At 37.6% G+C, this 27,936-nt stretch overlaps 2 protein-coding genes across 2 annotated transcripts in view; one reads left to right on the top strand and one right to left on the bottom strand.

Moving 5' to 3' along the window:
* LOC108669320 overlaps window positions 1-26,299 on the bottom strand; it is a 38,058-nt gene extending 11,759 nt beyond the window's left edge. Inside the window, exon 1 of the mRNA XM_047880500.1 lies at window positions 24,464-26,299. Coding sequence (XP_047736456.1) covers window positions 24,464-26,265 — 1,802 coding nt within the window. The 5' untranslated portion in view covers window positions 26,266-26,299. The remainder of the gene's footprint in view (window positions 1-24,463) is intronic.
* LOC108669321 lies at window positions 15,877-17,939 on the top strand. The gene is made up of 2 exons (XM_018156625.1): window positions 15,877-17,067; window positions 17,446-17,939. The coding sequence occupies exons 1-2, from the start codon at window positions 15,884-15,886 to the stop codon at window positions 17,591-17,593; spliced, it is 1,332 nt and encodes a 443-aa protein (XP_018012114.1). The 5' UTR covers window positions 15,877-15,883; the 3' UTR covers window positions 17,594-17,939.
* Window positions 26,300-27,936: the final 1,637 nt, after the last annotated feature.

The raw sequence follows: 27,936 nt of genomic DNA on the forward strand, positions 1-27,936 counted from the left end.
AAAACGTTAAGCTACAACTGTAATAATCAACTTTAGAACAAATTTAAAATTCATTCCACTTCCAGTGATTTAATTCTATTAAATAATCATATCAGTTGCTTGGGGGTGACTTTGCATGGGATCACGGTGAAAAACATGAAATCGTGCGTGTTTGCATAAATTTCAAATTATTCACATTCTACATCAATAAATAAGTATGATGAAATTAAAATTTGTATCTTAGTGGAAAATTGTGAGGTATGTGCCTGTAAACATTTTAAGTTAAAAAAATTCTTAAGCAGATGTTCTGGCAACATCGACCCATATATTTGTAGGACGTGTCTTATCGTCTTGCGTTTACGTTATTAGAATAGAAATGTCGGCATTGAAGAAAATAGGCCCATGACCTGTTACCGATTCTTGAATTTTTCGTGACTTGATTCACAAGGGATCGGGAATCTGAAACAAATAGAATAGAAGTGTCGGCGTTGCAGAAATAGGCCCATGGCCTATTTAATAGAACTAATTACAGTGCATATGAACTTGGATTCTACGAAGACAAGGGAACACAGGTTTTTTAATTGAAATGGGAATACGTGTGTTATTCACTCGCTGAAGTGATTTCAAAAAGATGAATGAAAAGCAAGACATGTAAAAAATCTGTGAGGAGTTAAAAAAATTATTGTCCGCACCCTCTGGGTTGCCCTGGTCCCGTAGACATAGCCGTAGGGACATTTGATCTTTGCTCTGAGCTATTATCTTTCCATTTGAAGTATTTCCATTTGGATTCCTCTAATAAACGGTGCCTATAGTCAGTATAGTGAACCGATCACTTCAGCATTTAAAGCGCATTTTCTCATTTATGGAAAAAAGGCGCTATTGTGCTTGTCATGTCCGTCCGTCCGTCTGTCTGTCCGTGACTTCACGGATGGACGAGAAAATGCGCTCTCTGTCACTCACTGCAGTGAGTACTGATCTAATTTTTTATGCTCCTCCTGAGTTACAATTTCAGTTTGCAATCATAGTGCAGTTTTCCACTCGCTAAAATATTGTCCTATTTCATCTTGAGAACTGCCGTTTTAAACCGGTTTGAAAACCTTGATTTAAATGTAACCTTGTATCATTTTTTATTAATTCATTCATTAAATATTAAAGGAACATTAATTCCATTAATGTTCTGACTAAGAATGGACTGATGAATTTTTAATTTAAAAAAGATTCTCTGGAGTTATTTGAATTGAAAAATGCCTGCCGTGTACAGTTTACTAAGCGTTTACATGTGACCTGATAAGCGACCTGAGGTTCATTTGCATACATTTGCAACCGTAGCATGGCCAAGGCTTGATATGTAACAAGGATTTTGAGGCAATTTGAGAAGATTTATTCGTATACGTAAATTGGACCTTCACGTAGTGGATCTGTGTATATCCCCGTAGCCAACAACGGTTCATATCATTTGAAACGAAAACAAATCTATTATATCGCTTATTTACAATTCAACACTGATTAGTATGCATTAAAATATTTCATTTACTTCATTAAAATGGAACATTTTCATGTGACAGTGATAGTGAGACTTCCAGCGTGCAACTATTTTTAGAGCACATGTGTTTGGTCCTTAAATTTAAGTCTCGGACGAAATGCTGGTCCCTAACATTCAGCTCATTCTAGATGTCTATTACATAATTTCGTGTTAACATTTATATCATATCAATTTAGGATTTTTGACAGGATAGGTGGCATGGAGCCTAGCGCGTCAGTTTTCCTGTGCTACGGGACCTCGCTGGCTTGCGCTGGTCAGGCAAATTTCTTGCGCCCCCAATCAGAGGACTTCAACCGGGCCACCACTCGGGCCAATTCACTTTTTTTCAAGATTTGTGTGTTTTCCTGGACATAAATCCAATTTAATAAATTCAATATTCTTTGACGTTTGCTCTCCATCGCTATTTAGGTGGAACTTAATGTTTCCTTCCGCTGAATGAGGAGGTCGCGCTTAAGTTTTGTGCACATGTCTGGGTTTAGATTGATATTAATTAACTAATAAATCGATATTAATTAGCTTAGATTGATATTAATTAGCTTAGATTGATATTAATTAATTAATTTGATATTGAGCGCTGGATCAAGCGTGAATTTGTATTTTCAACGCAATACTAGCGGCGAAAATGCAAATTCCACTTAATGGAATGAAATCATTGATAGAGGTGTTATTATTAAAAAATATAAAAGGACGGTTATGTACTGGTCAATAAATCATTTTTCTTATTGTAACTCACGCAATCAGTGTAACTGCGAGTGAGTAAATCAGGGCGCGAATAAGCTTATATAATAATCTTCTTACTGATAAGTTCAAGTTAAAAAGGTCCGATGAGGTTAGGTTACGTAAGGTTAGAGGTTAGATAAGGTTTGGTTAGATTGGGTTTGATTGGGTTAGGTCGACTAGAGTTTCTCTTATATCATATTCATGCGACTTCAACTACAGCAAAAACACAAGAGTACCACAATGTGTTGTGTGTGTTTTAAGATTGTTGCGGCGGTACAGAGGAATAAAAAAATGAATAAAAAAACATGTGCCCAATAACTTTACGAAATCGAGGAAGATACCTACAGTTCCACGTAACTTAACCGACGTAACAGAACAATCTGAAGAAAAAATTTCGGCAAAAATTCGAATATTTTCCACGCGTGTCACGGAGCAAAGCGCCCATGGTGAAGTCTTGTGTTATACATCATTAGATTTGTCTCAATGACCTTTTCAAACTATGACTAGCTTTTTGAATTACAAATTACACTTCAAATTGCATGATTTTTTGATTTGCCGCCTCAAGGCAGCAGGTTTAGTTTCTAGTTATGCGTATTTATGACCTCTTATCGAGTTATTGATTCTTGCCTTGACATGAGTTGATTTCAGTCAACACCAATGAGCCAAAAGTTGATGAGTTATTATGGTATTGGCGGAAACTATGATTAGGTACGAATTCTCTGCACATAATATCTGGATTATGGACGAAACTGGAAGGAAGTTTTTTTCTCATTTTTTTTCTCAACTAAATATATTTTTCTAGTCGAGGATACATTTTTTCATGTCAAGGGCGATTTTTTTCTCGAAAGGATATATTTTTCAAGTCAAGGATATATATTTTTAAGTCAATGAAATATTTTTCTTCACGTCAGTGATAGATTTTTTAAGCCAAGAGTATATTTTTTTCAAGTTAAGGATATGATTTTTTGAATTGGTAATAAATGAATGAATGTCATATTTTTATTACATTTTTCTTATTTTTAACTGTAAAGTGTTGTTTTATCATTTTTAAACGAAAAAATATGCAATTGTGGTAAAGAGACCAAGGGTGGACGCCTTGCCCAAAACCCATGGGCCCATTGCCCCAGGGGTGGGGCAATGGGCCCACTTTGACACTTTTTACAAAATAGTGTTTCATTAAGAATTGAATAACTCTATAGGCGTCTAATTCATATCATATATTCCACATTAGTTGTACTTTTAAACAAAACAAAGAACCCCATCGTATCAAATAAAACTTCATCAAAAATTTAGTTTAAAAAAGGGGGGGCCCAATGTTGCCCTACCAACCGAAAGAGATACGCACCATTTTAGAGCTAATAGCGATAAAATGAGTACTTTTCTATAGAGATTTATAGCAGGCGTGATGACGGAGCGGGACTTAAGGGCCAAGTTGATGCCTTGGGGCTGATCGAATTAAATTTCTATTTTCCGTGTTACCTGAAAACAAAGGATGATTTTTCAGAATTATCTACGTTTTAATTTCAAAAGCATTTACGGCGTGTACAACAGATAATGAAAATGAAAAAATATTCTCAATGATTGAAGTTTCATAAAGGAAGTTAAATTTACCATTTTTACCTTAACCAAGAGATTAAAACAGCAGGAGTCGCATTGAAGAGTTAATATAATATCGTTGCATTTCGTGATACAGTTTCTTGACACATGTGCGATTACGATATATTAACGCTCACAAATATTACTAATAATACCTAATAGTAATAATGATAGTAATAATATTAATAATAATAATAATGATACACAATTCCCTGCATTGTGACAAGCCGTGAAGTTAAATTTTTTTTACTTGTTTATAATTACAGTCTTCCACGACCTATGTATAATTACAGTTCCGTGAAGAGGAGTCAGCCAGATGACGCAAATTATTATTTTTAGAATAAAATTTATTGCCTGACTGAAATAATCAGTACCTAACGGTGCGTCCTATAAAGAGACCAGTTCCGTAGCTCCGGTGAAACCCTTACTCTCCACACAACCGGAAAAATGTGCTCATTAGCAGCGTTCAAAAATGTTGGTTTTGTCATGCCATACACTCTTAGCCGTGAATATTCTTCATTTTCATCTCTGAATTAATGAATCGACGGCGTAAATTCAATAAAAATTAAAAACTTGAAATTATTAAATAAGTGCTCCCGAGCATGAAGGTCTTCCGATTATTATTGTTTGAGATTAAGCTATGAGTAATAATAATGAAATGTGTAAGCTTTCACAGGAAACCAATTCGTTGGCTAAATTTTTAATATTAGATTGAGTAGATTGCAGTTAACTGAGGTTGAAGCTTCGTGTTGTCGTGTGGCCAGACTGGACCTGCCCCACAGCCTCTTCAATGGGGCCGTTGCAGGAGATTGATTGCAATACGATACGACTGAGAGAAAACCGGCCGCTTCACCATTGGTGAAGGACAATAAATGATCTCTGGTTATGTCAATAGTGGGATTTTCTGGTTTTAGCCGTTTACTTGAAGATTGTGTAGATGAATAGCCAATAATCGACTCCGAATATAGACAGACACATATTTGCGAGACTCCGGATATAGACAGACACGTTCATAGTTACTGTTTTTTTGTATGCCTGAACGTTCAGTGTGCTTGAACATAAATATAGATCAAACTTTAACCTCCTACTGCACTGTACTTCGATCTGCCGTAAAATCTATGGAAGTAAAACCTTCCGTTTTGATGAAGTCATCAATTTCATAACAATCAATGTGTTGATATGCTCTTCAGATATGAACAAATCCACTTTTTTAGATTCAATTGATTTTTTATTTTGCTTTGTTATTATTTTTGTTTATTATTATTTTTTGTCAGCAATAATTAAAAGAAAATTATTCTGTCCGCAATTGAAAGAACCTTCTAGAAATGACCGGTTCTGCCAGTCAAGTGAATAGATTTTCTCTACACGTTCCAATTCTAGTTTCAAGATGTGGTTGAAAGAACCGCACGCACTAATCAAGCACCACTCGGGCTTGGGAGAAGAAAGCAACTCATTTTGAGGTCATTTTAGTAGGTTGCACATTATAAGAGACTAAATTGCATCAACTTTCACAGCTTGTAAATCATATCATGTAAACGAAATGCGTTTAACCGACTAGGACGGGGCCGGTAGTAAATTTGGCTACATTGTAGTAAATTTCACACATCTTATTGTGAGCGAGAGATTTGCAAATGAGCTAGAGGTGACATTTAGATTGTTTCGTAATTGAAGTTTTCTTTTTAGTGTCATCTTAAATTTGACACTCCGATACATTTACCCCATATAATGGGTGCTCGGCTGCTGTAATTATTGGCAGAAGAAACTCGTGAAGCATGGACTAAATCGGAACTGAAAACGATAGCTGAATCAGTGTGGAATTCTTTAAATTAATCAGAAGTGAGTGTATGAAGATTACACGGAACAAGCAAATACTCCAGCGTTTGTGCGTAGGTTTTGTATTCGAATCACCGGTCTAACTTAGATGGTAAGTCCGATGTGTGTGGTGCTGTGGTAACTTGACGTAATGGATTGTTAGTGTTGTTTGCTGCGCCTAAGCTCATGCAGGCAAGCACGGAGCGTCTCAGGCAAGCACGGAGCGGCTCAGGCATACACGGAGCGGCTCAGGCAAGCACGGAGCGGCTCAGGCATGCACGGAGCGGCTCAGGCAAGCACGGAGCGTCTCAGGCAAGCACGGAGCGTCTCAGACAAGCACGGAGCGGCTCAGGCAATCACGGTGCGGCTCAGGCAAGCACGGAGCGGCTCAGGCAAGCACGGAGCGGCTCAGGCAAGCACGGAGCGGCTCAGGCATGCACTCTCCTTGCTCTGTGTGGAGGTTTTCGGTAGAGATTATTTTGAGAAGAAGCAATCTGTATCTTCGAGTTCTGGGGCCGTATTATCAAAACTTCGTAAGTACGCAAAATCGACTTACGAGTGGCGTACCTGCTGATATTATGAAGTAACTCTAGGGAATTCGTCCCAGAAATTCAGCCCAAAAGTGTAGATGTGGTGTTAAGTTGGTGGACCGACACACGCTACGGCCGACATTTTCCGGCATAGTTTAAGTGATTTTAGGATTTCGTTTGATGCTACGGACAATATCGGAAGTATGTAAAGACAACATTAACAAGCCGATCAGGCCAGTGGACATCAAATCTGCCTGGCCCTTCCACTTTCAATAAGGCTGAACTGAAAACTGAAATTGACGGGAGATATGTTGATGAAGCTGACACCAGAGAAAGCTGGTAAACATATGACTATTCAAAAGCCACAACAGTCTAGCAAGAAGAAATGCAATTCACGTCAACCTGCCTGCAGAACAGAAGAACGCAATTCAAAACAAATGTAACTGAATATGACTAGTGACAGATATAAAATAAAATCTAATAATGAAGTAAGTACATGATTCGAAAAACTTATAACTTGACAGTAACCTACGTTGGTTTCCATGAAGTTTTGAGTAAAACGAAATTAAGAAACTACGTATAAGATGCGAATTGGCGGAGACGCCGCAAAACACGCCCCTCTGTGATAAGCAATGCATCTCCCATCTGGCACTTCATCGCCCGTCGGACCGCTGCAGCAAACCTACTAACGGTCCAGAGCAGGTTTTCAAGCATAAGTTTGACAAATCAAAACATTATATTGGAGACGGAACCAAGACAACCTTGTCCACACCGTTCAATTAATAGCCAGAAACAAAGTTGACTTCAAATTTGAGACCTTGAACCTCATTTAAATAAAATCTGAAGAAATTTCTACTGAGCTACAGTTGTTTTATAACCATTACCAATAACAACGATGCTATTTATTGACATAACGCTCCAGCGAGTGTTGTCAACCGTTTTATTTTGTCTGCTTCGATTTTGATTAGCGCGCTAATCGCTAAGTTTTGGCAGATTTTCCAAGCATAAATTTTCAAAATTGAACCCGATCTTGACCTAATTAACAATGAAGCTTTTTATTCACAATGCACTCCTGCTAACGTTGTCAGAATTATTTATGTCAATTTCGTTTCCACGTATATACATATAGTGCCTTAGCTAAACGCTAAGTTTTTGCTCCTTTTGCACGCCTAACTAACTTAGCGTGCAATTAGTGTATTACGCGAAAAAAAAGAGGACAAAAATAATACTTTTTTATTCTAACCCAAGCACGAAGACTAAACGAGGTTCATTTGAATAAGCCATGAGCTCTTCGAAAGATACTCAGCCACATGAGATTGTCCATCGACAGGTTTGTGCTTCTGAAGGCTTGAAGGCAAGAGCTTATTGTCGACTCAGAAGAATTGAATTAGGTTGATGGTAAATTGGGTCATGAAGATGGGCTCCACAAAGATGGGTCACGGACAAGCAGGCGAGGAGGCACGACAGCTTGCTGACTAAAAGAAAGATGCTGTCGCTGCATCTGCATGTCGCTGAGCAAAAGGAAAGTAGTTACAAATTATAATAGCGTTAGCTCGTACGTTGGGGAAATGTTGACGTACAGTTTCGCAGATTAGGCTTGTTGCAAGTTGTTGCAACCGCTCTCTCGTTAATGCACTAATATATGTCATCAAATGTTATTTTCCATCTTGAATATTTGGCCAATAATCAATTGAACAATAATAAGGCTGTAGTTCATAAATAATGTTACAAGCATCGTCTTTACATGACATAAACCTCTTCACTGATGCTCACCAACAATACGACAGTGTATAACAAGCGAAAGTAATATTTTGAAGTTATCTGTGCAATCGATGTGTATCTCCAGCGCAGTTCTCTTCTTATGATACAATAATCGTGGCTTGGGCTTCCAGACGAAACTTGAAAATTCCATCCGTAAAGTCACCCGTAAATTCACTGGGTTCACAACGGGAACACTGATTCCTATGAATGTGTTACTATTTACGTCACATAAAGCTCGTACGTTGGGGAAATGTTGACGTACAGTTCCGCAGATTAGGCTTGTTGCAAGTTGCAACCGCTTTCTCGTTAATGCACTAATAAATGTCATCAAATGTTATTTTCCATCTTGAATATTTGGCCAATAATCAATTGAACAATAATTAGGCTGTGGTTCATAAATAATGTTACAAGCATTGCCTTTACATGGAATAAACCTCTTCACTAATGCTCACCAACAATACGACAGTGTATAACAAGCGAAAGTAATATTTTGAAGTTATCTGTGCAATCGATGTGTATCTCCTGCGAAATTCTCTCCTTATGCCTACAATATTCAAAGCTTGGGCTTCCAGATGAAACTTGAATATTCCATCCGTAAAGTCACCCGTAAATTCACTCGGTTCACAACGGAAACACTGATTCCTATGAATGTGTTACTATTTACGTCACATAGGTAAATTTAACCAACCGCACTTATTAAAACATTAACAAATTTTGCTGTGTTCAATGCCGACGGCTATCTTGAGATTTCAGTAATTTTTCAATTTCAATTGTCGAACCACACGGCGAAGCCTTGACCTGACAAACTGAAGTTATATGTTTGGTGTGAAGACAAACAAAGCGTATTTTTAGAAAATGTTTCATGCATTCATTATATTTTCATTAGAAGTGTAAGGAATTCGCACCATTTCCCACCATGCGCAGTGCCTCGGATTAACAATGAGGACTGAAATCCTTATAGTTTTACATTTTATGAAACGGTGGAGCGATCAGGAATCAACGGTCAAAACTGGCTTTTTTTAACAAGAGAAAGTATCTGACACTAAAATTAAATCACGATACAAGCCAAGAAATCTCGTCTGAGCGAGGCTAGAGCAACAAATGAATGAAAATGGTGATTATGAGCCGTGAGGGACATGGGGGACAACCCCACATCCTCAATAAACAAATAAAGAGCAACAAATGGTGATTAATTAATGTCCCCGACCACCATTACAAACTCTCGACCACCATTACAGGCTTCTCCTGCCACCCACAGCGATGAAAATTGTCTAGCAAGCAAAGAAAACCACCGCACACACACTAGCATGACTATGCAAAGCATGTGCAAGTTCCTATTTTGCTCTATTGTGCAAGGTTATTGCTGCGTCATCTTGCACCATTACCCGGACCGTCATCTTCATTTATAACCCGCCGGCTCTCAGAATCTTTATCGGAGTTTCGTGACTAACATTTTTCTGATAAGGTACAATTTTGCGTGTCGAGTTTGCGATTTCTCCTTCAAACCACCGTCTTCCTAATTTAATGGAACATTTAATTTCTCCATTTAATTAAGTGAACTTTATTTCAACCACTAGAGGTTTACTTCTGTGGCGAAACTGGAGAAACCCCTACAAATAGCGTATTAAAATATATGTTCGCATAGATATAACCCTATAATTACAAGTATTATATAGAAGCGATACGTGTGTTGAATTTCAATAAATATTATTTATAAAAATATGCTATTTCATCCACGTAATGACCAGCTTTGCGCTGTTGGGTTAGCAAACGACATAATTAAAAACAGTACAAAATTTTTTACGAGTCTTTCCTTTTTTCCTAACCTTACGTAGTTGGCAAATTTTCTAACAACAGTACTCGTTTATATGTAATAGTTGAAGCATCATGTATGTACTGTATACACAGTACAGAATATAGATTACACATCGCAAAATTTCTTAAAATGTAAGTGAAGAAACACTTTCAAAACATTCCTTATATCTTAAGACACTCATCCGTTTCAAAAAATCCAGTTTTATGCGCTGCAGTGTTCGACCAACGTAATCAAACGCGAAATTATTCTGGTAGAATAAAATGCGAAAGGAAACATCATTCATCGAGTGAATACGATTTTTTATTTAATTTTCTTTATCTGCTGCATAATACTAATTGCGATGTAGGTATGGGTAGTGACTAGATAGTGAAGATTTTATCTCTTCTTTATCTTTAACTCAAATATGTACGGGACATGACGAACTCTCGCCTCAACTTGACAATCATTAAGTTGAGTAAAATTGTGTGGAATAAAATTCTAGGAATTGATTTCTGACCATGCGGCGCTTTTTAGCGCATTTTCTCATTTATGGAAAAAATGCACTATTGTGCTCGCCATGTTCGGTTGTCTATCTGTCTGTCCGTCCGTCTGTCCGTGACCTCAAGTTTACGTCGACGAGAAAATGCGCTCTCCGTCACTCACTGCAGTGAGTACTGAGTTATATTTTTTTTTAATATGGGCAGTTGCTGAGGATATTCATCTTTTATTTTCATCCTTCGATTCTCATTGGATACTGGGCAGTCAATTTATGTCACCTCATCACTTTTCTTGTCCGTTCTTATAAGCAATTCATTATAACGCACGACAACCGATTAAAGGAACGCGCGCCTCTTATAGTTACCTAGCAGACCAATCAAACGAGCAAGACTGTTTCAAACGTACGGAAGAAAAATGGATTCGCCTGCTGCGTAGAAAACATGGGTTTCAAAGAGAGCGAAATAACAAGCTATCTGCTATACGTTCCGTATACCTACGTATACGGAAATTTATACATATATTTTTTACCGTACACGCATATTTTAGGTCTTATATGGCAAAGAATCGGAATGCCGAAAATCAAATGGATTTTCAAACAGGGCGGATTTTGTTGCAGGTGCAGATAAAATTTCGTACGTTCTATTTTCAAGAAGCGCACTGGGCTATGTTTGAGTTGTATATTTTCTTTGCTTTTAAATTCCTGGTTAACTTGCGATTCAAGCAAACAAGTGATTTTAATACTTAGCAAAGCCATTGAGGCGCCCAACTTCTAGGAGCGCATTCCATGCTGAGCATATACACTCGAGTCCTGCAGCTCGTCCTTGTCCTGTTCCTAATTTTTGAGAATTAAGAATAGCCATTCATATGTTTAGTATAGTAAAGTATAGCATCTACGGCGCTGAAGAATAGGCATGGCTAGGCCTGTCGCCGATTCTAGTCCTTTTCGTGACTTGTCCACAGACCTAAATGAAACTGGCCTTTTGACCAAATCCTTTCAACTGGCGTTTGTTTAAACTTGTTACTAAACTCATATTATATAGTTCCGTATAGGGTGCTAGGCATTTCAAAACTGGACATATATATGACTCTGCATAGCCTAGTCTAGTCTGTTCTGGTGAAAGTTCCAGTGCTTAACGGGTGCTTGCGTCTGTCACGCCCTTTTAGGGGGCGAGCCTCATCTCTTTTAAATGGGACTGCAAATAAATGTCGATTTCTTGATTTATGACGGGGATCAAAAGAGTTTCATGCTATGATCACATCACCCGTTGCACAATGAGTAGCCAGAAGTCAGGGTCGGTGGAGGGAAAGAAAGGAAAACTTATGGTGTAGTTTGTAAGGTATGTGCATTTTTATGGTTATGACAGTACCAGATTGTAGTATGTTATCATTATTACTGCTGTGTACAATATTGTGCGTTGCAATTGCAATTGAATATCTTAAGTGGAGAATCGTCTCAGTTCGTTTGTGATGGAGTGGTTATTGATGAACGATCTTTCTCGGTTTGTCAATGTACCACATGTTGCGAGGACTTTGTATACTAGCATGAGGTCCTTAATTGTTGCTCCTGAGAAAACTTACAGGAATGGATTAGTCGTATCCTGGTAATAAAATCGGAAATTCTTTGTAATTCACCCATTTTCCACTGTCTTTGATCGCGGTCATGGTCATGGGTCATGGTTGCTGGGGCTGGGAGTTCGTTTAGGTGGTTTTCGTCATGGGTCTGCAGTTCCGTTAGGTTCAGTGAGGATCGTCTCAAGTCATCTCTGTTTTTTTTCTCGTCGTGGTTGTAAAAAATCAAATATTTTTTTGCTGAGTCACGGTCAGAAAATGTGGCGCCGATATCGTAATTAGCTTTCATTGATTTGGAGAGTATCCTTCCTGCCTAGCAAGGCTGGCGACTTGTTTATCTGAAAATAATGCTGGCAGTTTGATTTGTGTGCTGTTTGTGAGAGTGAGGCTGTGTTGAGGAATTTAGGTTTGTTGTATTGCATGTTTGGCTATTTCAGTATATGTTACGTGGGTCTTATGGGTGTCTATGTATATTGTTGTTTATTTTTTATGACGGCTTCGTTCCGGTATGGACAGCAAGTGTCCTATATAATCTTGCTGGCAAGTGTCCTGTGATTTTGATGGCAGTTGATGCGTTGTTTGTGTGTGGCGGTGCATACATGTATGGGATGGTATTCGAATTAACAGCACTTGTAGCAGATGAGAATGTGAGTGTGTTTTTTCTGTTCGTACTGTGTGGAGTGTGTTCGGAGTGTGTGTGAATGTGAGTGTGTTTTTTCTGTTCGGACTGTGTAGAGTGTGTTCGGAGTGTGTGTGAATGTGAGTGTGTTTTTTTTCTGTTCGGACTGTGTGGAGTGTGTTCGGAGTGTGTGTGAATGTGATTGTGTTTTTTCTGTTCGGAGTGTTAAACATGGACTAGAGAGGCTGTCGTTGAGGATGCGTTGAATGCTATGTGTCCGTCGTGATTATCTTGATCACGTGAATAATTGCTTTTTCTTCACTACCACGGCATCCTGGATCCAGTTTCAGAGTCTTGTGATTTCCTTTTTTATTTCTTCCTGTTTCTGTGTTTGCCTAGTTAGTATTCGAAAGCAAAGGTAATATAAAATAATTGGTTACAAATTTATTTTTCGGGAATCGGTCTGTAACTTCTTCAGTTGTATTTTATATGTTAAAAATCTCGAGTAGTCTGGTTGACTTAGTTAATTGAGACGGTTAGAAGTATGATGATGGAGATTACTTGATGAGGATGAAGGCAGCTAATTACGAGGTCGTGAAGAAGAGTTAGCGCTCAAAGCCCTTTAGGGCATTAACGTCGGGTTTGGGTCGTGAGGGGCGTTGGGAGACAGAGGGTTGGGAGAGTGAAGACACTGTCGTATAAAAATGTCATGTTAGAAACAAAGGCACGGAGAAAAATCAGTCAAACTTTCCTAATGACACTCACTTGCTTAAGAGAGGCTGTATATTTTGAAGGCTTAGACTGAGGGCACAAGAATTTGATAGCAAGAACAGCGCTGAAAATATTCATCCAGAAAATATTCAGAATATTAGCATCTGATTCATTCAAAATATTCAGAACGGGAGCCACTTTTTGTCAGGCTAGTGTAAAATTATTTCATGCGCTAGTAATATTGAAAGACGCTGGGTTATTCTATAATTATAAAAAAACGATTTGCTTTTTTATGGAGACTGGCAGCCGATTTTATGATAGGTCAGAATTGTTGACGTTAATTGGGATTATGTGATTCCGTTTGCATCTGGGAATCGTTGATCCATCAGATGGAATCCAACTCGATTCGCAAATGGCATTTATTATAGAAATTCCGCGCATCACGGCACTAACCAGAGCTAAAACGTTTATTAAAATTAAATTTGATCAAACCATACTATCATAATTTCAAATTAAACTATCATAAAATGCTCTTATTGCTTATTCATGCTTATACTACCAGTCCTCAGGAAATTTTCGTTTGATTTGTGAGTCTTGTTTTTAGAGTGGGACGCCTGTCGCGCGGAGATCACCACTGCCATGCTTCGATTGGATCATCGTGCCTCCCTCCACCAATACCGTAGCCTCGAACACCTCCAGACAATCACGTTATCAGCCGTAAGCACTAGACATATTATTTGAGAGAAATATACGTGTAGTTTTTATAGCAAAACGGTAGGTAGTTACCCTAAAAACACTCCTCCTACAATAATTGCACAGAAGTTACCTTAGAACAACAAGTAAAACGTCGTTATAGGGATCGTAGAGCAATAGTGTCATATTAAAAGTTATTTTCTGATTTTGGTTTTAAGTGACTTCTGACGTGACCTCGTTGAGATACTTATATTCATTGCTTTGTGATCCATCACGGTGGTAGTGTTACTTTGTCATGAGTTGGTCTATTTATTTTGTGCTAATCTTTTGTGTAAAATCAGTGCTGGTTTCTAGAGGTGTCCATGATGATTGCTAATTATATCTCTCTATTATTTACTTGTCATGATTTGCGTCATATCTTGCTTTGTTAGTATTATATTAATACAAGTCAGTAATATGTTTATTCATGTATTTTTAAAGTGTGTCCAAGGTTATAAGCCGAAACACGGCTCAGAGAATACACGGTATAATTTTTGAGCTTGTGTATTTGAAGTTTTTTTTTCATTAGTATTGTTTTGATTAATCACTTTTATTCCTTCTTTCTCCCAGTTATTCAATTATTGTTGACCGACCATTGATTGAATGTCTGGGTCACCGAAAGCCTTGTTTTCATGTTTATTGAATGGACCCTTACAACGTAAAGACATTCACCTCGTCAACATCCTGATAGTTTATAATCCAAGCACAAACAGGCTGAAACAGCTCAATGTGAACAGAAACAATGAGTTTTGGGCGCTGTTCTTTCTTCCTTGATACGACATCTTGTACAACAGCAGAGGATGACGCAGCATTTATAGGGCAGTCTCAGACACGGGGCGCTTCACTTTGACCCCAACTCTGGTGATGTTAGGGACCAGTTTTTGTGTTCTTGCAGTGCAGCTTGTTGTGTGCGGCACTGCAGTGTGCGCCCATTAAATTGCACTTTGTTGTGTGCATTACTGTGTACTGTGTGCATTGCTGTTTGTGTCCATTGCAGCTTGCTGTGTGCGGCACATTCGGTGATGTTTATACTGCGCACGCAGCTGTGTTAGTCTAAAAACGAATCCTTCCTAGTTAAACTGGTAACCGCAAGCGTCTTCAACAAAAGATCTAGTTTTTACTGCTGCTGCTCAATTGCGTGGTTATAGGCAAATGTTCAAGCAAGTGCCAATGGGATGGAAGGCTTTTATTGCTTTGTAACTATAAGTGGCCTTTCGAGTGTCAACAGTACTACATTTTCCGGATCATATTTATACTTATAGGTGCGACAACTTGGATAAACTAACATGTTATAATGGTCATTTAATTGAACGAGTTAAAAAAACTTTCAAATATATATATAGACAATCTCTAAATGTTCGCTTCCCCATACGCCAAACAACTAATACTCTTCCATTACCAATGTGTATGTATTGGTATTGTATTGTATTGGTGTATACCAATACTAATACCAATGGCCCAATACACTGGACCATTGCAAACATTGCTTCGATCGAAATTTTGCACCTCTTACCGTAGCTGCATCAGCCAAAAAAGTAAAAAAAATATTTTCCCTCAAACTTTATTTCTAAATAAATCAAACCCTCAACCCTCAATTTTGCTCTTTAAAAGTTTATTATTAAATGATGCGTAGTGAACAAAAGTTTGTAATTTGCACTAATATATGCGTGCTAAGTTAGCAGTTACATAAGTGTATGTTAAATTCAGATGTATAACTGTTTTGGCACTTATATTTATGTTTCAACGACAGTAACAATTTCAATCAATAAGATCGTGAAAGTTGAGGCAAGCATATGAGCAGACGAGACTATACCTGCTTTTGATTTAACATGAATTCAACGTCAGTAAATTCTTGTTGAAGCAAATTCCGTTCATTTCAATCATGTTACAAAACTCAATATATTGAAGGCATCTTAGTAACGTGATGATATAACACGTATATATATATATATATATATAGTTGATGCCAGGATATTTTAGCCTTCGATTTACTGTGCCATATAANTAATTGGAATGAAATGGAAAGTTGCGATCATAGCATTACCATCTTGTCAATGAGAGAGCAATACGAAGCAATCATCAACAAACTAGACGACGATTTAAAAGCTTTCTTTTTCAAGCAGATTCATCCATTATTTCAGTACATGGAGTCGGGAGGTTATACAAATTTTGAAAAGCTAATGCCGATTGCTCATTTTATTTGCGAGAAAACTCTTTCCCTGAAAGACTCAGAAGCAGAGCAGTGCGAAGAAGACTTTTTGTCACTTACAACCAAAGTCTTAGGTGAGAACTTTAATAGTGATTTTTTTCAAGACCAGTCGAAACGCTTCAAGCGATTTGTTGACTATATCGAAGACCCGGCAAACGCACTGGAAAGAAGTTCCTACAGTGGCTATGAAGAAAAGTCAAACAATGGCTACGAGGAGCCATCTCCTAGCTACATACTTGTTCCAGATGATGAATATGATTATGCCTATCCTTTCCTTGTGAAATTTTTGGCGGCTGCTGCCATTGGAACTTACGGATTCTTGGGTCTTCTTGCTTTTCAAACCTTATTATTTCTGTTGGTTAACAGAAGCGGTCCTCCGGGAGAAAAAGGAAATAAAGGCTTGAAAGGAATTAATGGGGTTTTAGGAGACAAAGGAATGAAAGGTTTTAAAGGCATGACAGGTGATAAAGGACTAAAAGGCCCATCAGGTAGTCAGGGCATGCAAGGAATGGAAGGAGATACTGGACCTGATGGAGACGGCGGAGATATGGGACCCACTGGACCCAAAGGATTCAAAGGACCTAAAGGAATGAAAGGAGTCAAGGCACAAAAAGGAGTGAAAGGACCTAAGGGCCCTCTTGGAGATAAAGGTAACAAAGGACTCAAGGGATTTAAAGGTTTTAAAGGCGATATTAACCCGGGGAAAGGCAATGGAAGACGTAGACGTAGATCAGTGACCGTGAGATATCAGAAATCAAGGTCAGATGGTGATCTCGTAAACCTGCTCGACGCTCCTCTTCTGCTGGATTCTCTTTTCAGACAACAAGTGACTAAAAACGTTTCTACTGAAATGCACGATGAAAGTATAAGCGATATATATGACGTCATTAATAGATTATGGCGTCAATATAAGAGTCCTGTAGGCTGCGCCCGATGTCTGCTTTTCGAGTTGCTCAAATCGCGACGGGCAGCAATATTGGATAACTACGTCATGTGAGTTTGTTGCTTGAAATTGTTTTGATTGTGTTTTAGAGTGTTAAAAAATCTAACATCAATTTATTTGTGTTGCCTACTTTAGAAAATCACTAACCGGTCGTAACATTCCGTGGTCAGACTTCCAAAATTAACTAATAAATAATAAGAAAAATTCGCTGAATCGTAAATACCTTTAAAGAATTATCAATTGGAGGAAATATAGAAATTCAACGTTTAAGATTGCTGAATGGTAACTAATAAATAATAAGAAAATTATTAGTTAATAATCAAAATAATTAATCAGCTGATTCCCAATCGCACTCAAATTTAAAAAACTAAATATTATTAATATGACTCGACTTGAGACATAATTTCGCTCCGATATCTAATTTACAGCGCCGGGTTCACCCACGTGCTCGGGGACTCGGGTTCTCTGCAGCTCCTGGACGACGTGAGGCGCGGCCGGCAGCGCGGCGTCAAGATGCGCTGCAGACGACAGAAGAACTCCTGTTTTCTAGAATATTTGTCAAGCGTTCAGCAGTGAGGTTTAGGATAAAATATCTCGAGGACTTGTTTTAGTTTATCCAAAACCTTAGCTTTTCAAAATTCACGCTTAACTTGAAGAATACGCCAATGCATTATCGATCATTGTAAATTTATTCATTTGATAAAATGAGCGATAGAATCTGGATAAGAGATTGCTAATATTAAAGAAGATGTATAGAACGTGGACCTCAGGGCAGCGGCACGTGTCTTGTGGAACTTATACCATTGAATGGGCAGTTGATCGTTGGCCGGTATCAAGTCCATGAAACTCCAGTTATGTATTATTTATGTATTAAGAGTTCTTAATTTATGTGATGTTAGGGCAATAAAGTATTTTGATATGACCGTTGGTTTTCTGATCATTGAACTTGTGGGCTGCCACAATACTCAAGACAACTAATCCCGGAACTACCCCAGCCACTAAATTTATGTTAACAAATTTCGCGGAAAAATTACAATTGATTTAAAAATTTGAAAATCCTGCTAAATGCTGCTCGATTTCTGCCAATGCTGGCAGAAACATGAGGAAGTTCGAGTCTGACCTTTCAGGCCTCTCTGAAACGGAAAATCATGTTAAAACTAGGAAGCCCCTACATTTGCTTTAAAGTGGCTAAGTTTTGCGAACTTTAGCCACTATGTTGTAAGTTTTTATATTCATTCTTATATAATTCATTTATATGATACCTCATGTTTGACATGAAAACATTCATCGATTTTAAAGTAATGCACTTTTTCCCATTGTTTTGTTATAATTACCGGTGCCTTTACAGCGAAGTATTCTTTTATTAATTTATCCTACAGAGTTAAATTTTAGGCTAATTTTCTGAAGCTGATTGAAAGTTGCTTTCAATCCAGCAGCTATGCCAGCAGAGTTGCTTTTATATTAATATGATTCCCAGCGTTAAAAGATGTATACACTTGTTGACTCGCTAATTAAATTTATTAATTTAACTTCAGGCATAATTCCGAATATGCCTGTTCTCACAACTTTTGTGTAGCTCTTAATTTTATTTTATATTAACTTATTCATTTATTTTTATACTGGCATTGTACAAACTAATTTATTATCCATTTTCAGCCAAATATTATGAAAGATTTGTTTCTATCGTACATGTTTTTATAAATGTCGCTTACCTACGAAGCAAGCACCACAAAAGACAAATGAACTTTTATTATAAACATAATTGCGAACAATATTCAGATTCAACGTTAGCTCCGACCTCGAAGTAAATATAGAGCTCATCCACAACGGTGATCCCGCCATTAAGCTACGAATTGCCCAGTCACGGTTCTACTCACGATAGTTTCCTTTCCAAATTAAACTAATTATAATTTAGGTATAAATTCGCCGAAATTTGTATCATCTCTCATGCACATCGCCCTATCGTTCTTTTATACAAATTTCTTGTCGTTCAGTTATCTGAAATGAAAACATATCGAAAAGTTTATGTGGTCTGATCACTCATTAGTTCAATTTTACGGTTTTTGGAGAAACTTTACTTATGAAAACATGTTGCGCCACGTAGAGAGGAATGTATAATAACTTGAGAGGAAAGAATGTTGAGAGGAAGAATGTACAATCCGCAATATGTTTAGCAAATTTTCATTGTATCGTCTCAAAATATTAAGGCCGCTTGTACACAGAGCAATACGATGGAAGTATTGCACCGACTAGAATATTTTTTTAAGGTTGAATCAATTTAATTCAAACGTAAAGTATTTACTGTTACCTCAAAAAAAACGTATTCTTAAATTTTCTTGAAACCGCAATAGCACAACGTTCATTGTCACAATTTTTTTACTTTTGTAAGTAATCCATCTATTTCGACTCAGCAGCCTCAATTTTTCTACTGACAGTTTCAAACTGTGGTTTTCACTCCGGTGCCATTAGTGTGCTTTCGCTATATTATGACAGAGCATAAAAATCAGCTTTAAATATCTAAGAATACATAACATCAGCATTGAGAGCACACTGAAATCTGTGGTTTCCAGCCAACGAAACTTTAAATTTTTCATCGCAAAGTTCATTTTCCTGTAGTTGAGAAATTTGTTTTTAACTTGAAAGAGCTATAATTACATGGAAAGCTTAGAATTTTTATGGGAAGTGTTGGTGAGTGGACGTATCAAAAAGGCTTTACGAATGGATTTTGTTCGTGGCAAGATCGGCTTTTGATAGCAGCGAGATAATTCCAATCGCACTCCCGTTATCATCCTAGTCTAGCTGGACCAGCACCTGCATGGACCACGACCGGTGGAACAAGAATCAATGCTCACTTCTGGTTTACTGACTCCCAACACATCCTCAGGCCAGTATATAAGATAGACTGGTTATTCCAGACGATGGGCTTGTTCAAAACTGTATGACCTGAAGAAAATCGTTCACTTCCATAAAACGAATAAGCTTGTCTTAAAACGTAAATTGCTGCCCGAGCTCGTGCTCCCAATTGAAATGCTCGAGTTGTACACTGCCGGGCTCCTAAGCTGATCCTCCCTCCTAGCAAATTTGTGATTTTCTCTCTCTTTTTAAGAACCGTACATTTACAGCATATCTTTAGCGCAGTCGCAGCCCGGGCCTCCTATTTGTCACAAGCATTATTGTAGCGGTGAAGGATAGAAGGATAAAAAAACGTACTATTTAATGAATGCTTCAATATCGTCTGCTGTGAAAGTATTACTTAAGCTCGAATCGTCACTTGATGCGCTTTCATGTCTCAATAGTCTGGCTTCAGTTTAACAGGACAAGCTGGAGTAATTACAGTGCATGCATCAGAGAACACGAGCAGAATGGCTCTCTTAACAGTCATTATGGCTTGACTCAGGTTTTATGAAAAGTTCTGCTTCTGCTCCTGCCTGCATAAGCCGGGTCGTAAATCTAGTATTAACTATAATAACTTATATCACTATATCTGCTTAGATTGCACGGTCACCAAGAATTAAAAAAATATAACTCAGTACTCACTGCAGTGAGTGACAGAGAGCGCATTTTTTTGTCGACGAAAACACGAAGTGACACACGGACAGACAGACAGACGGACGGACATGGCGAGCACAATAGGTATTTTTTTCCATAAATGAGAAAATGCGCTAACAATTTAAACGACAAGTAAATGCGTCACATGTTCACGAAAACCCTATCATGGAGAAATGGTTAATTTACTTGGCGTTTACTTTCTTTATTTTCTTGCTTTTAAATCCTTTATTATAGCAAATTTCACGTGATTAATGAAAGCTGAGATGGTCCGAGAAACCTGGTCATGAGATCATCTCCACACGTCTTGCAGAATATTTTTTTAGCATGGTTCAAGAAAGCCATTTTGTTTGAATCAATGATCATTTTCCGGCAAATTTGCGAGAAATTTAGCTCCTTCTCGTAGTTCCTGCATTGCATAAGTGGAAGTAGATGTTGTTTTAATCCAAGTCCCTTAACCATAAATTCATAAAAGTTAGTGACAATTGGACTCAGCAATAGAAGAAACAATTCCAAATGGCTTCCAAACATTCCGCTTTTTACGGCTCGTTTTTTTAATTCTTACCGCACCTAAAACATAACTACTCGGTGTGCATAAGCGCAAAGTTATGACAAGATTCTTCCTCAGACCATGATGCAGTTAAGAACTGCTTAATTGGTGCCATAAAAATTTCCTCCTGACTCATTTCAAACAGGGTCAACACTGACGAGCTACGCGACCATTACTGTGGTGATTGTCGTAGGTTCCAGCTGTAATTACCTGAGCCCTCATTTTCACGTAATTGGTCTGTTGTTTCAATCTCATAGCTCATCGATCATTAATATCGGTTTCAACACGTTTACTTTGGTGTAGCTACTCACATAATTAGCAAAATTTTTGGCCAATTTAATTCAAATCTTCTGATCGTATAAGCGACAATGTGAAACTCTGCCCACAGTCAACAAAGCATCAACTGTATTCTCAGCTCGAACATTCTTCGAACATCTTCTTTAAATACGAACAAAATAAATTCCAACTTAACTTTGTACAAATATTATTTTTTAATGCAGCAAATCGTCAAGACGAAACGAATGAAAAGTATGATAAACAGAAACCAAATAATTATTTCTTTACTCTGTGTTGTTCTCCAAGCGTAAGTATAGGCGATTCTGAAGTAAGGCAATTAATTCTATGTCACCTAATGCTTCAATTCTGCATCACATGACCTCGAATGAACTTCGTGCAGGTCTGGTCAAAGCGCGCCCTCATACTTTCTTATGCATGATTTTCTAATGATGAAGATGATATATGGTAGAGCTTTGAAACTCGGAACATATATATTCAAATGACGTTTTTATGATGATACCTGCCTATTGCGACCTCTAAAAATTGTATCTGCATTTTTGGGATAATTTTCATAAATTTGCTATTTGTTCCTATTTTTGAACATTTCAAATTATCCCCGAAACATGAAAGAATCAACCATCGGTCCAAAATTTTGCACGCAACGTTTATGTGTTCATCCAAAACTTTTCCAAGCTATTAATTGTGAAACCGAACTCCAAAAGTGGAAAAAGCTTTCAACCCAACTGTTTACCTTTACCCCAACAACATGATCAAATCAAACAAGTACGGAAGATAACTTAACTTAATTTTGTCAGGACCATATTGTATGGCCACTAAATCGTTCACATTATTTCACCCAACATTTTTTTTTTTTTTTGACTTGAAAAAGATTTCATTATAATTAGTGTTACCAGAAAACAAGTTCCTCCCAATCTTGAAAGATATGCTATTGTAACTTTAAAACATTACAAAATGCACATTTCATGATTGTTCTGGTGTAAATAAATAGGAACAGTAATGAAAACCAGGAATATCGAGTAATTTTAATGCCGAGTGCTACTGGTACACCGGAAGTTAACGCTAATATATATAGTTCCGGAAGATGCGTTGAATACTGAAACAGATGAATTCCGAATCAAATTACTACAAGGCGCACAAAAGTTCTATAAAATAGGCAATAAAGTGGTAGAGTATAAAAATGTTCTTCGAAGAACTAAATAACGAAGCAGCCCAATTAAGGCCCCCTAGCTGGCAAGCCACAGCTAAGGAGACAATATAGCTACCTCCGTACAGGTCCTATAGGTCGCGACGACTATATATGGTCGACGAAAAATTAACGTCGGATATCCAGCATAATTTTTCCAAAATTTTGCGTTGAACTTCGATGCGGAAAACTTTAATGTTTAGTCAGAAAATTTCTTCAGAAACTGAGCTGCATGGCCCATACAGAGAGACACACTGATAACGCTTATACTCGGATTGACTCAATCAATAAAATGCGTTAAAAGTAATAACTCGTAATTCTCTTACGTCATCTATTTACATGGATACCGTATTTTAAATCAATCACTGTAGGCTTCAAGTTCAACCGATGCTGAAATAAAGAATTGTTGTTTTATTGGCTGTTGCCTATATTCTATTACAAGTTTAATACACAAAATACAATCAATATCTATGTATTGCCAATAAATTATATAAATGTTCGTCCTAGTTTAAATTCAAGTTGCATAACTGAATATACCGAATATTATAAGTTCTTGTATCATGATTTTAGATGTAATGTATCATGAGGAAGAGTATTCAAACTAATAAGGCAATATATAAATAATAGGTTCATATATATATATATATATATATATATAGAGAGAGAGAGAGAGGAATAGGTTCATATATATAGAGGAACAGTCGCTAGGCGACTGTTCCTCAGAAATCACATAATCATTTGACAACTGCGGTTCTTTCGGGAACAGGAAGCAGGTTATTATCGGTGGATACACTTAAATTGGGCAATAATTGCGTTATACCTAAGTTGAAAAAACATCAAAAAACATTCTATTGACAACCATTACTGCATTAAAAAAGATTTAAAACTATAACGAATCTTAACGTTTCTGACTGATCATTGACAATTTATCACCACGTTACATTCCTCCTAATTATGTATATTACCTCAATATATCGAATGGTCATGTTACTTCTCATACGTATTTTGAATTAAGTTTGCGCGCTGTTGAATATTTCTTTCAATAAACGTCGTTCGTGATAACAAAAAATTCTGCTACTCTAATATTCAATTTACATTAAATCAAAGTCTTACAAACGTTGTCCAATGAATCGATCTCTCTGTATAAAATATAAATAATTAAACTTATAATACTACCTTACCGAACATTCGGCTTAAGGAATAACGGCCAGGTGCTTTAAAAAAGACTACTGAACACAAGACAACCTCGTGTTGCATCAGTAATCACCGCGGTATGTCCGAGATATAAGCAAGCGAGCAGGAGTTTTGCTTTCGTTTGCAGCGCATCTTGACGCCGCGCTGCCGGCCGCGCCTCACGTCGTCCAGGAGCTGCAGAGAAGAGAATTGATTATTTCCCAGCGCTGTGGGGAAAACATCCGAGTATCTGACAGTGTAAGGAGAAAAATATGTGATTTCTAAGAGTTGTGAACGAGATTAAGTACCTTTAAGTAAGTAACGATTGTTATGTAAGAACTAGGTGCTGTGGACAGACGAGAACATAACAGAACATAAAACCGTTGTGTTGAGAACACAAGAATATATGCAATGCTTTGAAAGAAGAACACTTGAGTTCCTGGTGCTGTGGTTACTTAGAATATTTATTATTCTTTATCCTGTTAGAGAAGTTAAGACATAACCTAAATGAGCACAGATTAATTTCATTGATAATACAATTATTTAAATCATGAAAATAACATTAGCCATAACGATAATATGGGTAGTTAGTCGTCTATGCTGCATGTGCAAAATATTTTCGCAACAGACTGATTTGACCTGTCATGCACTTGATCATGTTAAAAACATGAACATGTTCTTAATATATCCCACTCACATGATATACGGGTCTGCGCTTGCAGCTTCGCTTGTGTGGAGCAAATCGAAGAGTACGCATCTCAAACATCCAAATGGATTTTTAAATTCTCTCCACAATTTGTTCATCATTTCTGCGAACTGAATGTGCTTCTCACTCGCTGAATGCCTTTTACTTGACTCGTCCTTCGTAGCGTATAAAGTGTCGAGTAGACGAGCGGAATCAGTCAAGTCCACGTTGTAGATGTTGCTTTCTTTTATTAATGTCTTCACAGACCTCTTCTTCCTGCCCGAAGGTCCTTGAGCGCCCATACCTCCCTGCGCTCCCTGGTTACCTTTAGGACCTTTAGGTCCAGCTGGTCCCGGTGCTCCATTATTCTGGCCAGGGCTCCCTTTAACCCCTTTGGGTCCTGTAGGACCTGCCGGCCCAACTGGCCCTTTCATTCCCTTAAAGCCCTTGAAACCTTTAATTCCTTTCATGCCCTTATCACCAGGATCACCGATCATTCCCGGATTTGTGTCACCTTTCATCCCTTTGTCACCCGACATTCCTTTATCTCCTTTTAGACCCTTGTCTCCACTTGCTCCTGATGCACCTTTGGCTCCTGGAGTTCCGTTTGTTAAGGCCGTCGCGAAGTACGTCTGGTACGCAAGCAAACCCAAGAGACAGTAAGCACCAAATGCCCAGGCCGCCAACAGTTTGATCAGATAAAGATGTTTTGAGCCGGATTTATCATCTTCATCAGGTACAACAATGTACGACGAATCATCGTAACCCCCGTAACCTCCACTTCCACCGTAACCTCCCCCATAAGCTCCTACGTCACCGTAACCACTTCTTTCCGCGTTTACGTCCGTTTCTGCCTGCCGCCGCTCACGGTTCTTCTCTCCATTCAGTTTACTAACTTTATCAGGCACCAGAAAACCTAAAAATTCTCTCGAATTGGACTCGCAGTCACGTTTAGCTATAATATCCGAGATCGTAGCATTACAGAAATGTTGAACTGCAGTATTGAGAATATTTTCTTTCACCTTATTTTCAAACGTCATGAAAGACAACGGATAAATTCTCGACGACAAAAATCTCACTAAATCGGGGTCAATGGATCTAACCGTCTCTTTGATTTTTTTCTCGTGGTCAATTTGTTTGTACTTGTCCGTTGCACAGTAGCCTCTTCGCTGGCTTTTCATGTTTCCCAAGAATTTCATCACTTGATGCACTGGATGTTCTGTTAATGGATATTTATCTAGTAGTTTCCCACGGTTGATGAACAAGTTATTAAGAGATTCAGTTATTAATTTGAAGAACGTATTTGCCGAGGTTGAGGAACAAGAACTTATCAGACCAAATTGCTCAAGTGCTTTGCTAATACTCAACAGGCAACCGGTTACAAGGTGCTCGTGAGCCTCATTGGATTGGATGTTTCTATGATTTGATAATAAGTTAAGAAAAATATTGGTTACTATGTCCTCAGACGAGTTCAAGGAAGGTATTTCATTGATTAAGTTTAGAATTTCGAAGGGAAGATTCAAATTGTATAAACTGTTAGCCGAATAATTGGAATACGTAGCTTCGTAAAAATCGTTTATGTGTGTCATATTCGAGTATCCTTCGGTGAAGCCAACAAATTTATGTTTAATCTCATTTTTGTGCTTCAAGTTACTTGAATGAGGCATGTACCCCGACGAAGATGTTTTGTGCATTTGATCTTGCGGGACGTCAGGTAATAGGAACCCGCTGGACTGTAACACGGCGATCACCAGTGTCGCTACGACGAAACTCTGCTGCATCATCTGTGAAAGCAAGGGTAGCGAAAGTGTCATTAATATTGCTTACGCAAATTATATGAAATGGAATCCTATATTATAAATTTGTAATCGGGTTACATGAAAAGTCCTATAAATAAGATTTATCATGGTATATGAATCAAGCATAATATCAAATTATTTAAAATTTTGAATAAATAATTCTGGTAGTAATTTCTGATTTTCTATCAACGATGAAAAGTGTTCTAGTGCTAGAAATTCTGTTTTATTCGTAGGAATCAGATGAGATTTAAGATCTGTTTTCCTGGTTCAAGAATTTCGCCTGAAAATGCAGCTCACAAAACATTGAACTAGAGACGACTGGCCAACTTCTTGTATGACAAATCCACTTTTTTGGGCTACAAAAGCTAGCTGTAGCCGTTATTTAGGTCATTAGCTGGTACAGAATAACCTCGCTTGGACCGCAGAAAGCATTATGATTCCTTGTGTACTCAAATAGTTTAGTCAACGCTTACTTCCATTTCCCTATTTTTGGGGTAATTCTTGTTCTTCTTCTATAAAAAACCATATTTAAAATAGATTATTTCAGTTGATAGTGACGTATTTAGGAACACCTTTGTTTGATTTCAAACGAATTTTGGGAAGGCTTTCCTACGTTTGGGTTAATTATTGCCCTTTTTCTATAAAAAAAACTATTTAAAATAGATTATTTCAGTTGATGCTGCAGTATTTAGGAATAACTTTATTTATTTCAAACGAATTTTGGGAACGCAAAGGAAATTGAAGAGAACTTTCTGAGCAATTTTCTGTTTAATTAACGTAATTTATGTTCGTAAAACTTGTTTCAGTAAAAACGAAATACTCTGTTGTACACGTTCATATTTTTTCCAAGTTACGCACGCATAAATAAACGAGAACTTCAATTTATTTTTTAATTGAAACTAAAAAAGACAAGAAAGACTAACACAAGATGAAATTAGGCAGGAGACTTGGAAATAGTTCACATGGCGCAAACGAACGCAATAAATTTAAGCTCGCATTAAATATGATGAAATTATTTCTTATTTTCCACTATCATCAATAAAGTTGCTTCACTCACCTTAGCTTTTCCAAATTCGTGGGATACGACGTCCAGACGGACGCTGTCAATGCGGTGTTATAAGATCTACGCTTGCATCCTGGGATAAAGAAGTTATCAACTAATTCTTTAAAAAATCCCGTTTCAGATCTCTCCCTCATTAAAATTAAGCAATGGATCGTATATTTCTTCAAGTCAATTCGGCAAGCTCTTTATCCAAGCTCAATACAGTAATACTGTTCTCTCTAGAATAGAATTTACCAATTAAAATCCCGCAATGATGAAAATTTGAATTAGGTACATTATTATACACCCTCAGATAACACTTACTCCTAAATACATGGAAGAAAGTGAATAATTCAAAAACATACAAGCCCATATTATGTCAACACCGCCTGCTTTTTTTTAAATTCCCCTAATGTTTGCCTGAGATATGAATCATCTATTATTAACTGTTGTTGAGCTCGATGTTCACTGTACAGTCGGCACAAGAGGCACACGGACAGCGACCGCCTCGCAGCAGCAGCGCCACACTTCTGCCGGCCAACACGCGTCTGAGGAAGCAGTTGAAGCGTGAAATAAAATTTCCTGACGGGTGCTGCCCCAATAGATGGCAGTGCTTTTAATTAAAACACGTTGATTTGGAATAA

This window comes from Hyalella azteca, unplaced genomic scaffold (assembly GCF_000764305.2).
Source record: "Hyalella azteca isolate HAZT.00-mixed unplaced genomic scaffold, Hazt_2.0.2 contig651, whole genome shotgun sequence".
NCBI lineage: Eukaryota > Metazoa > Arthropoda > Malacostraca > Amphipoda > Hyalellidae > Hyalella > Hyalella azteca.

Bases quoted from the DNA above. Each gene is read 5' to 3' on its own strand.
- LOC108669321 (XM_018156625.1), top strand. From the start codon at position 15,884: ATGGAAAGTTGCGATCATAGCATTACCATCTTGTCAATGAGAGAGCAA. The intron at 17,068-17,445 runs GTGAGTTTGTTG...TCTAATTTACAG, and splicing joins ATATTGGATAACTACGTCAT to CGCCGGGTTCACCCACGTGC.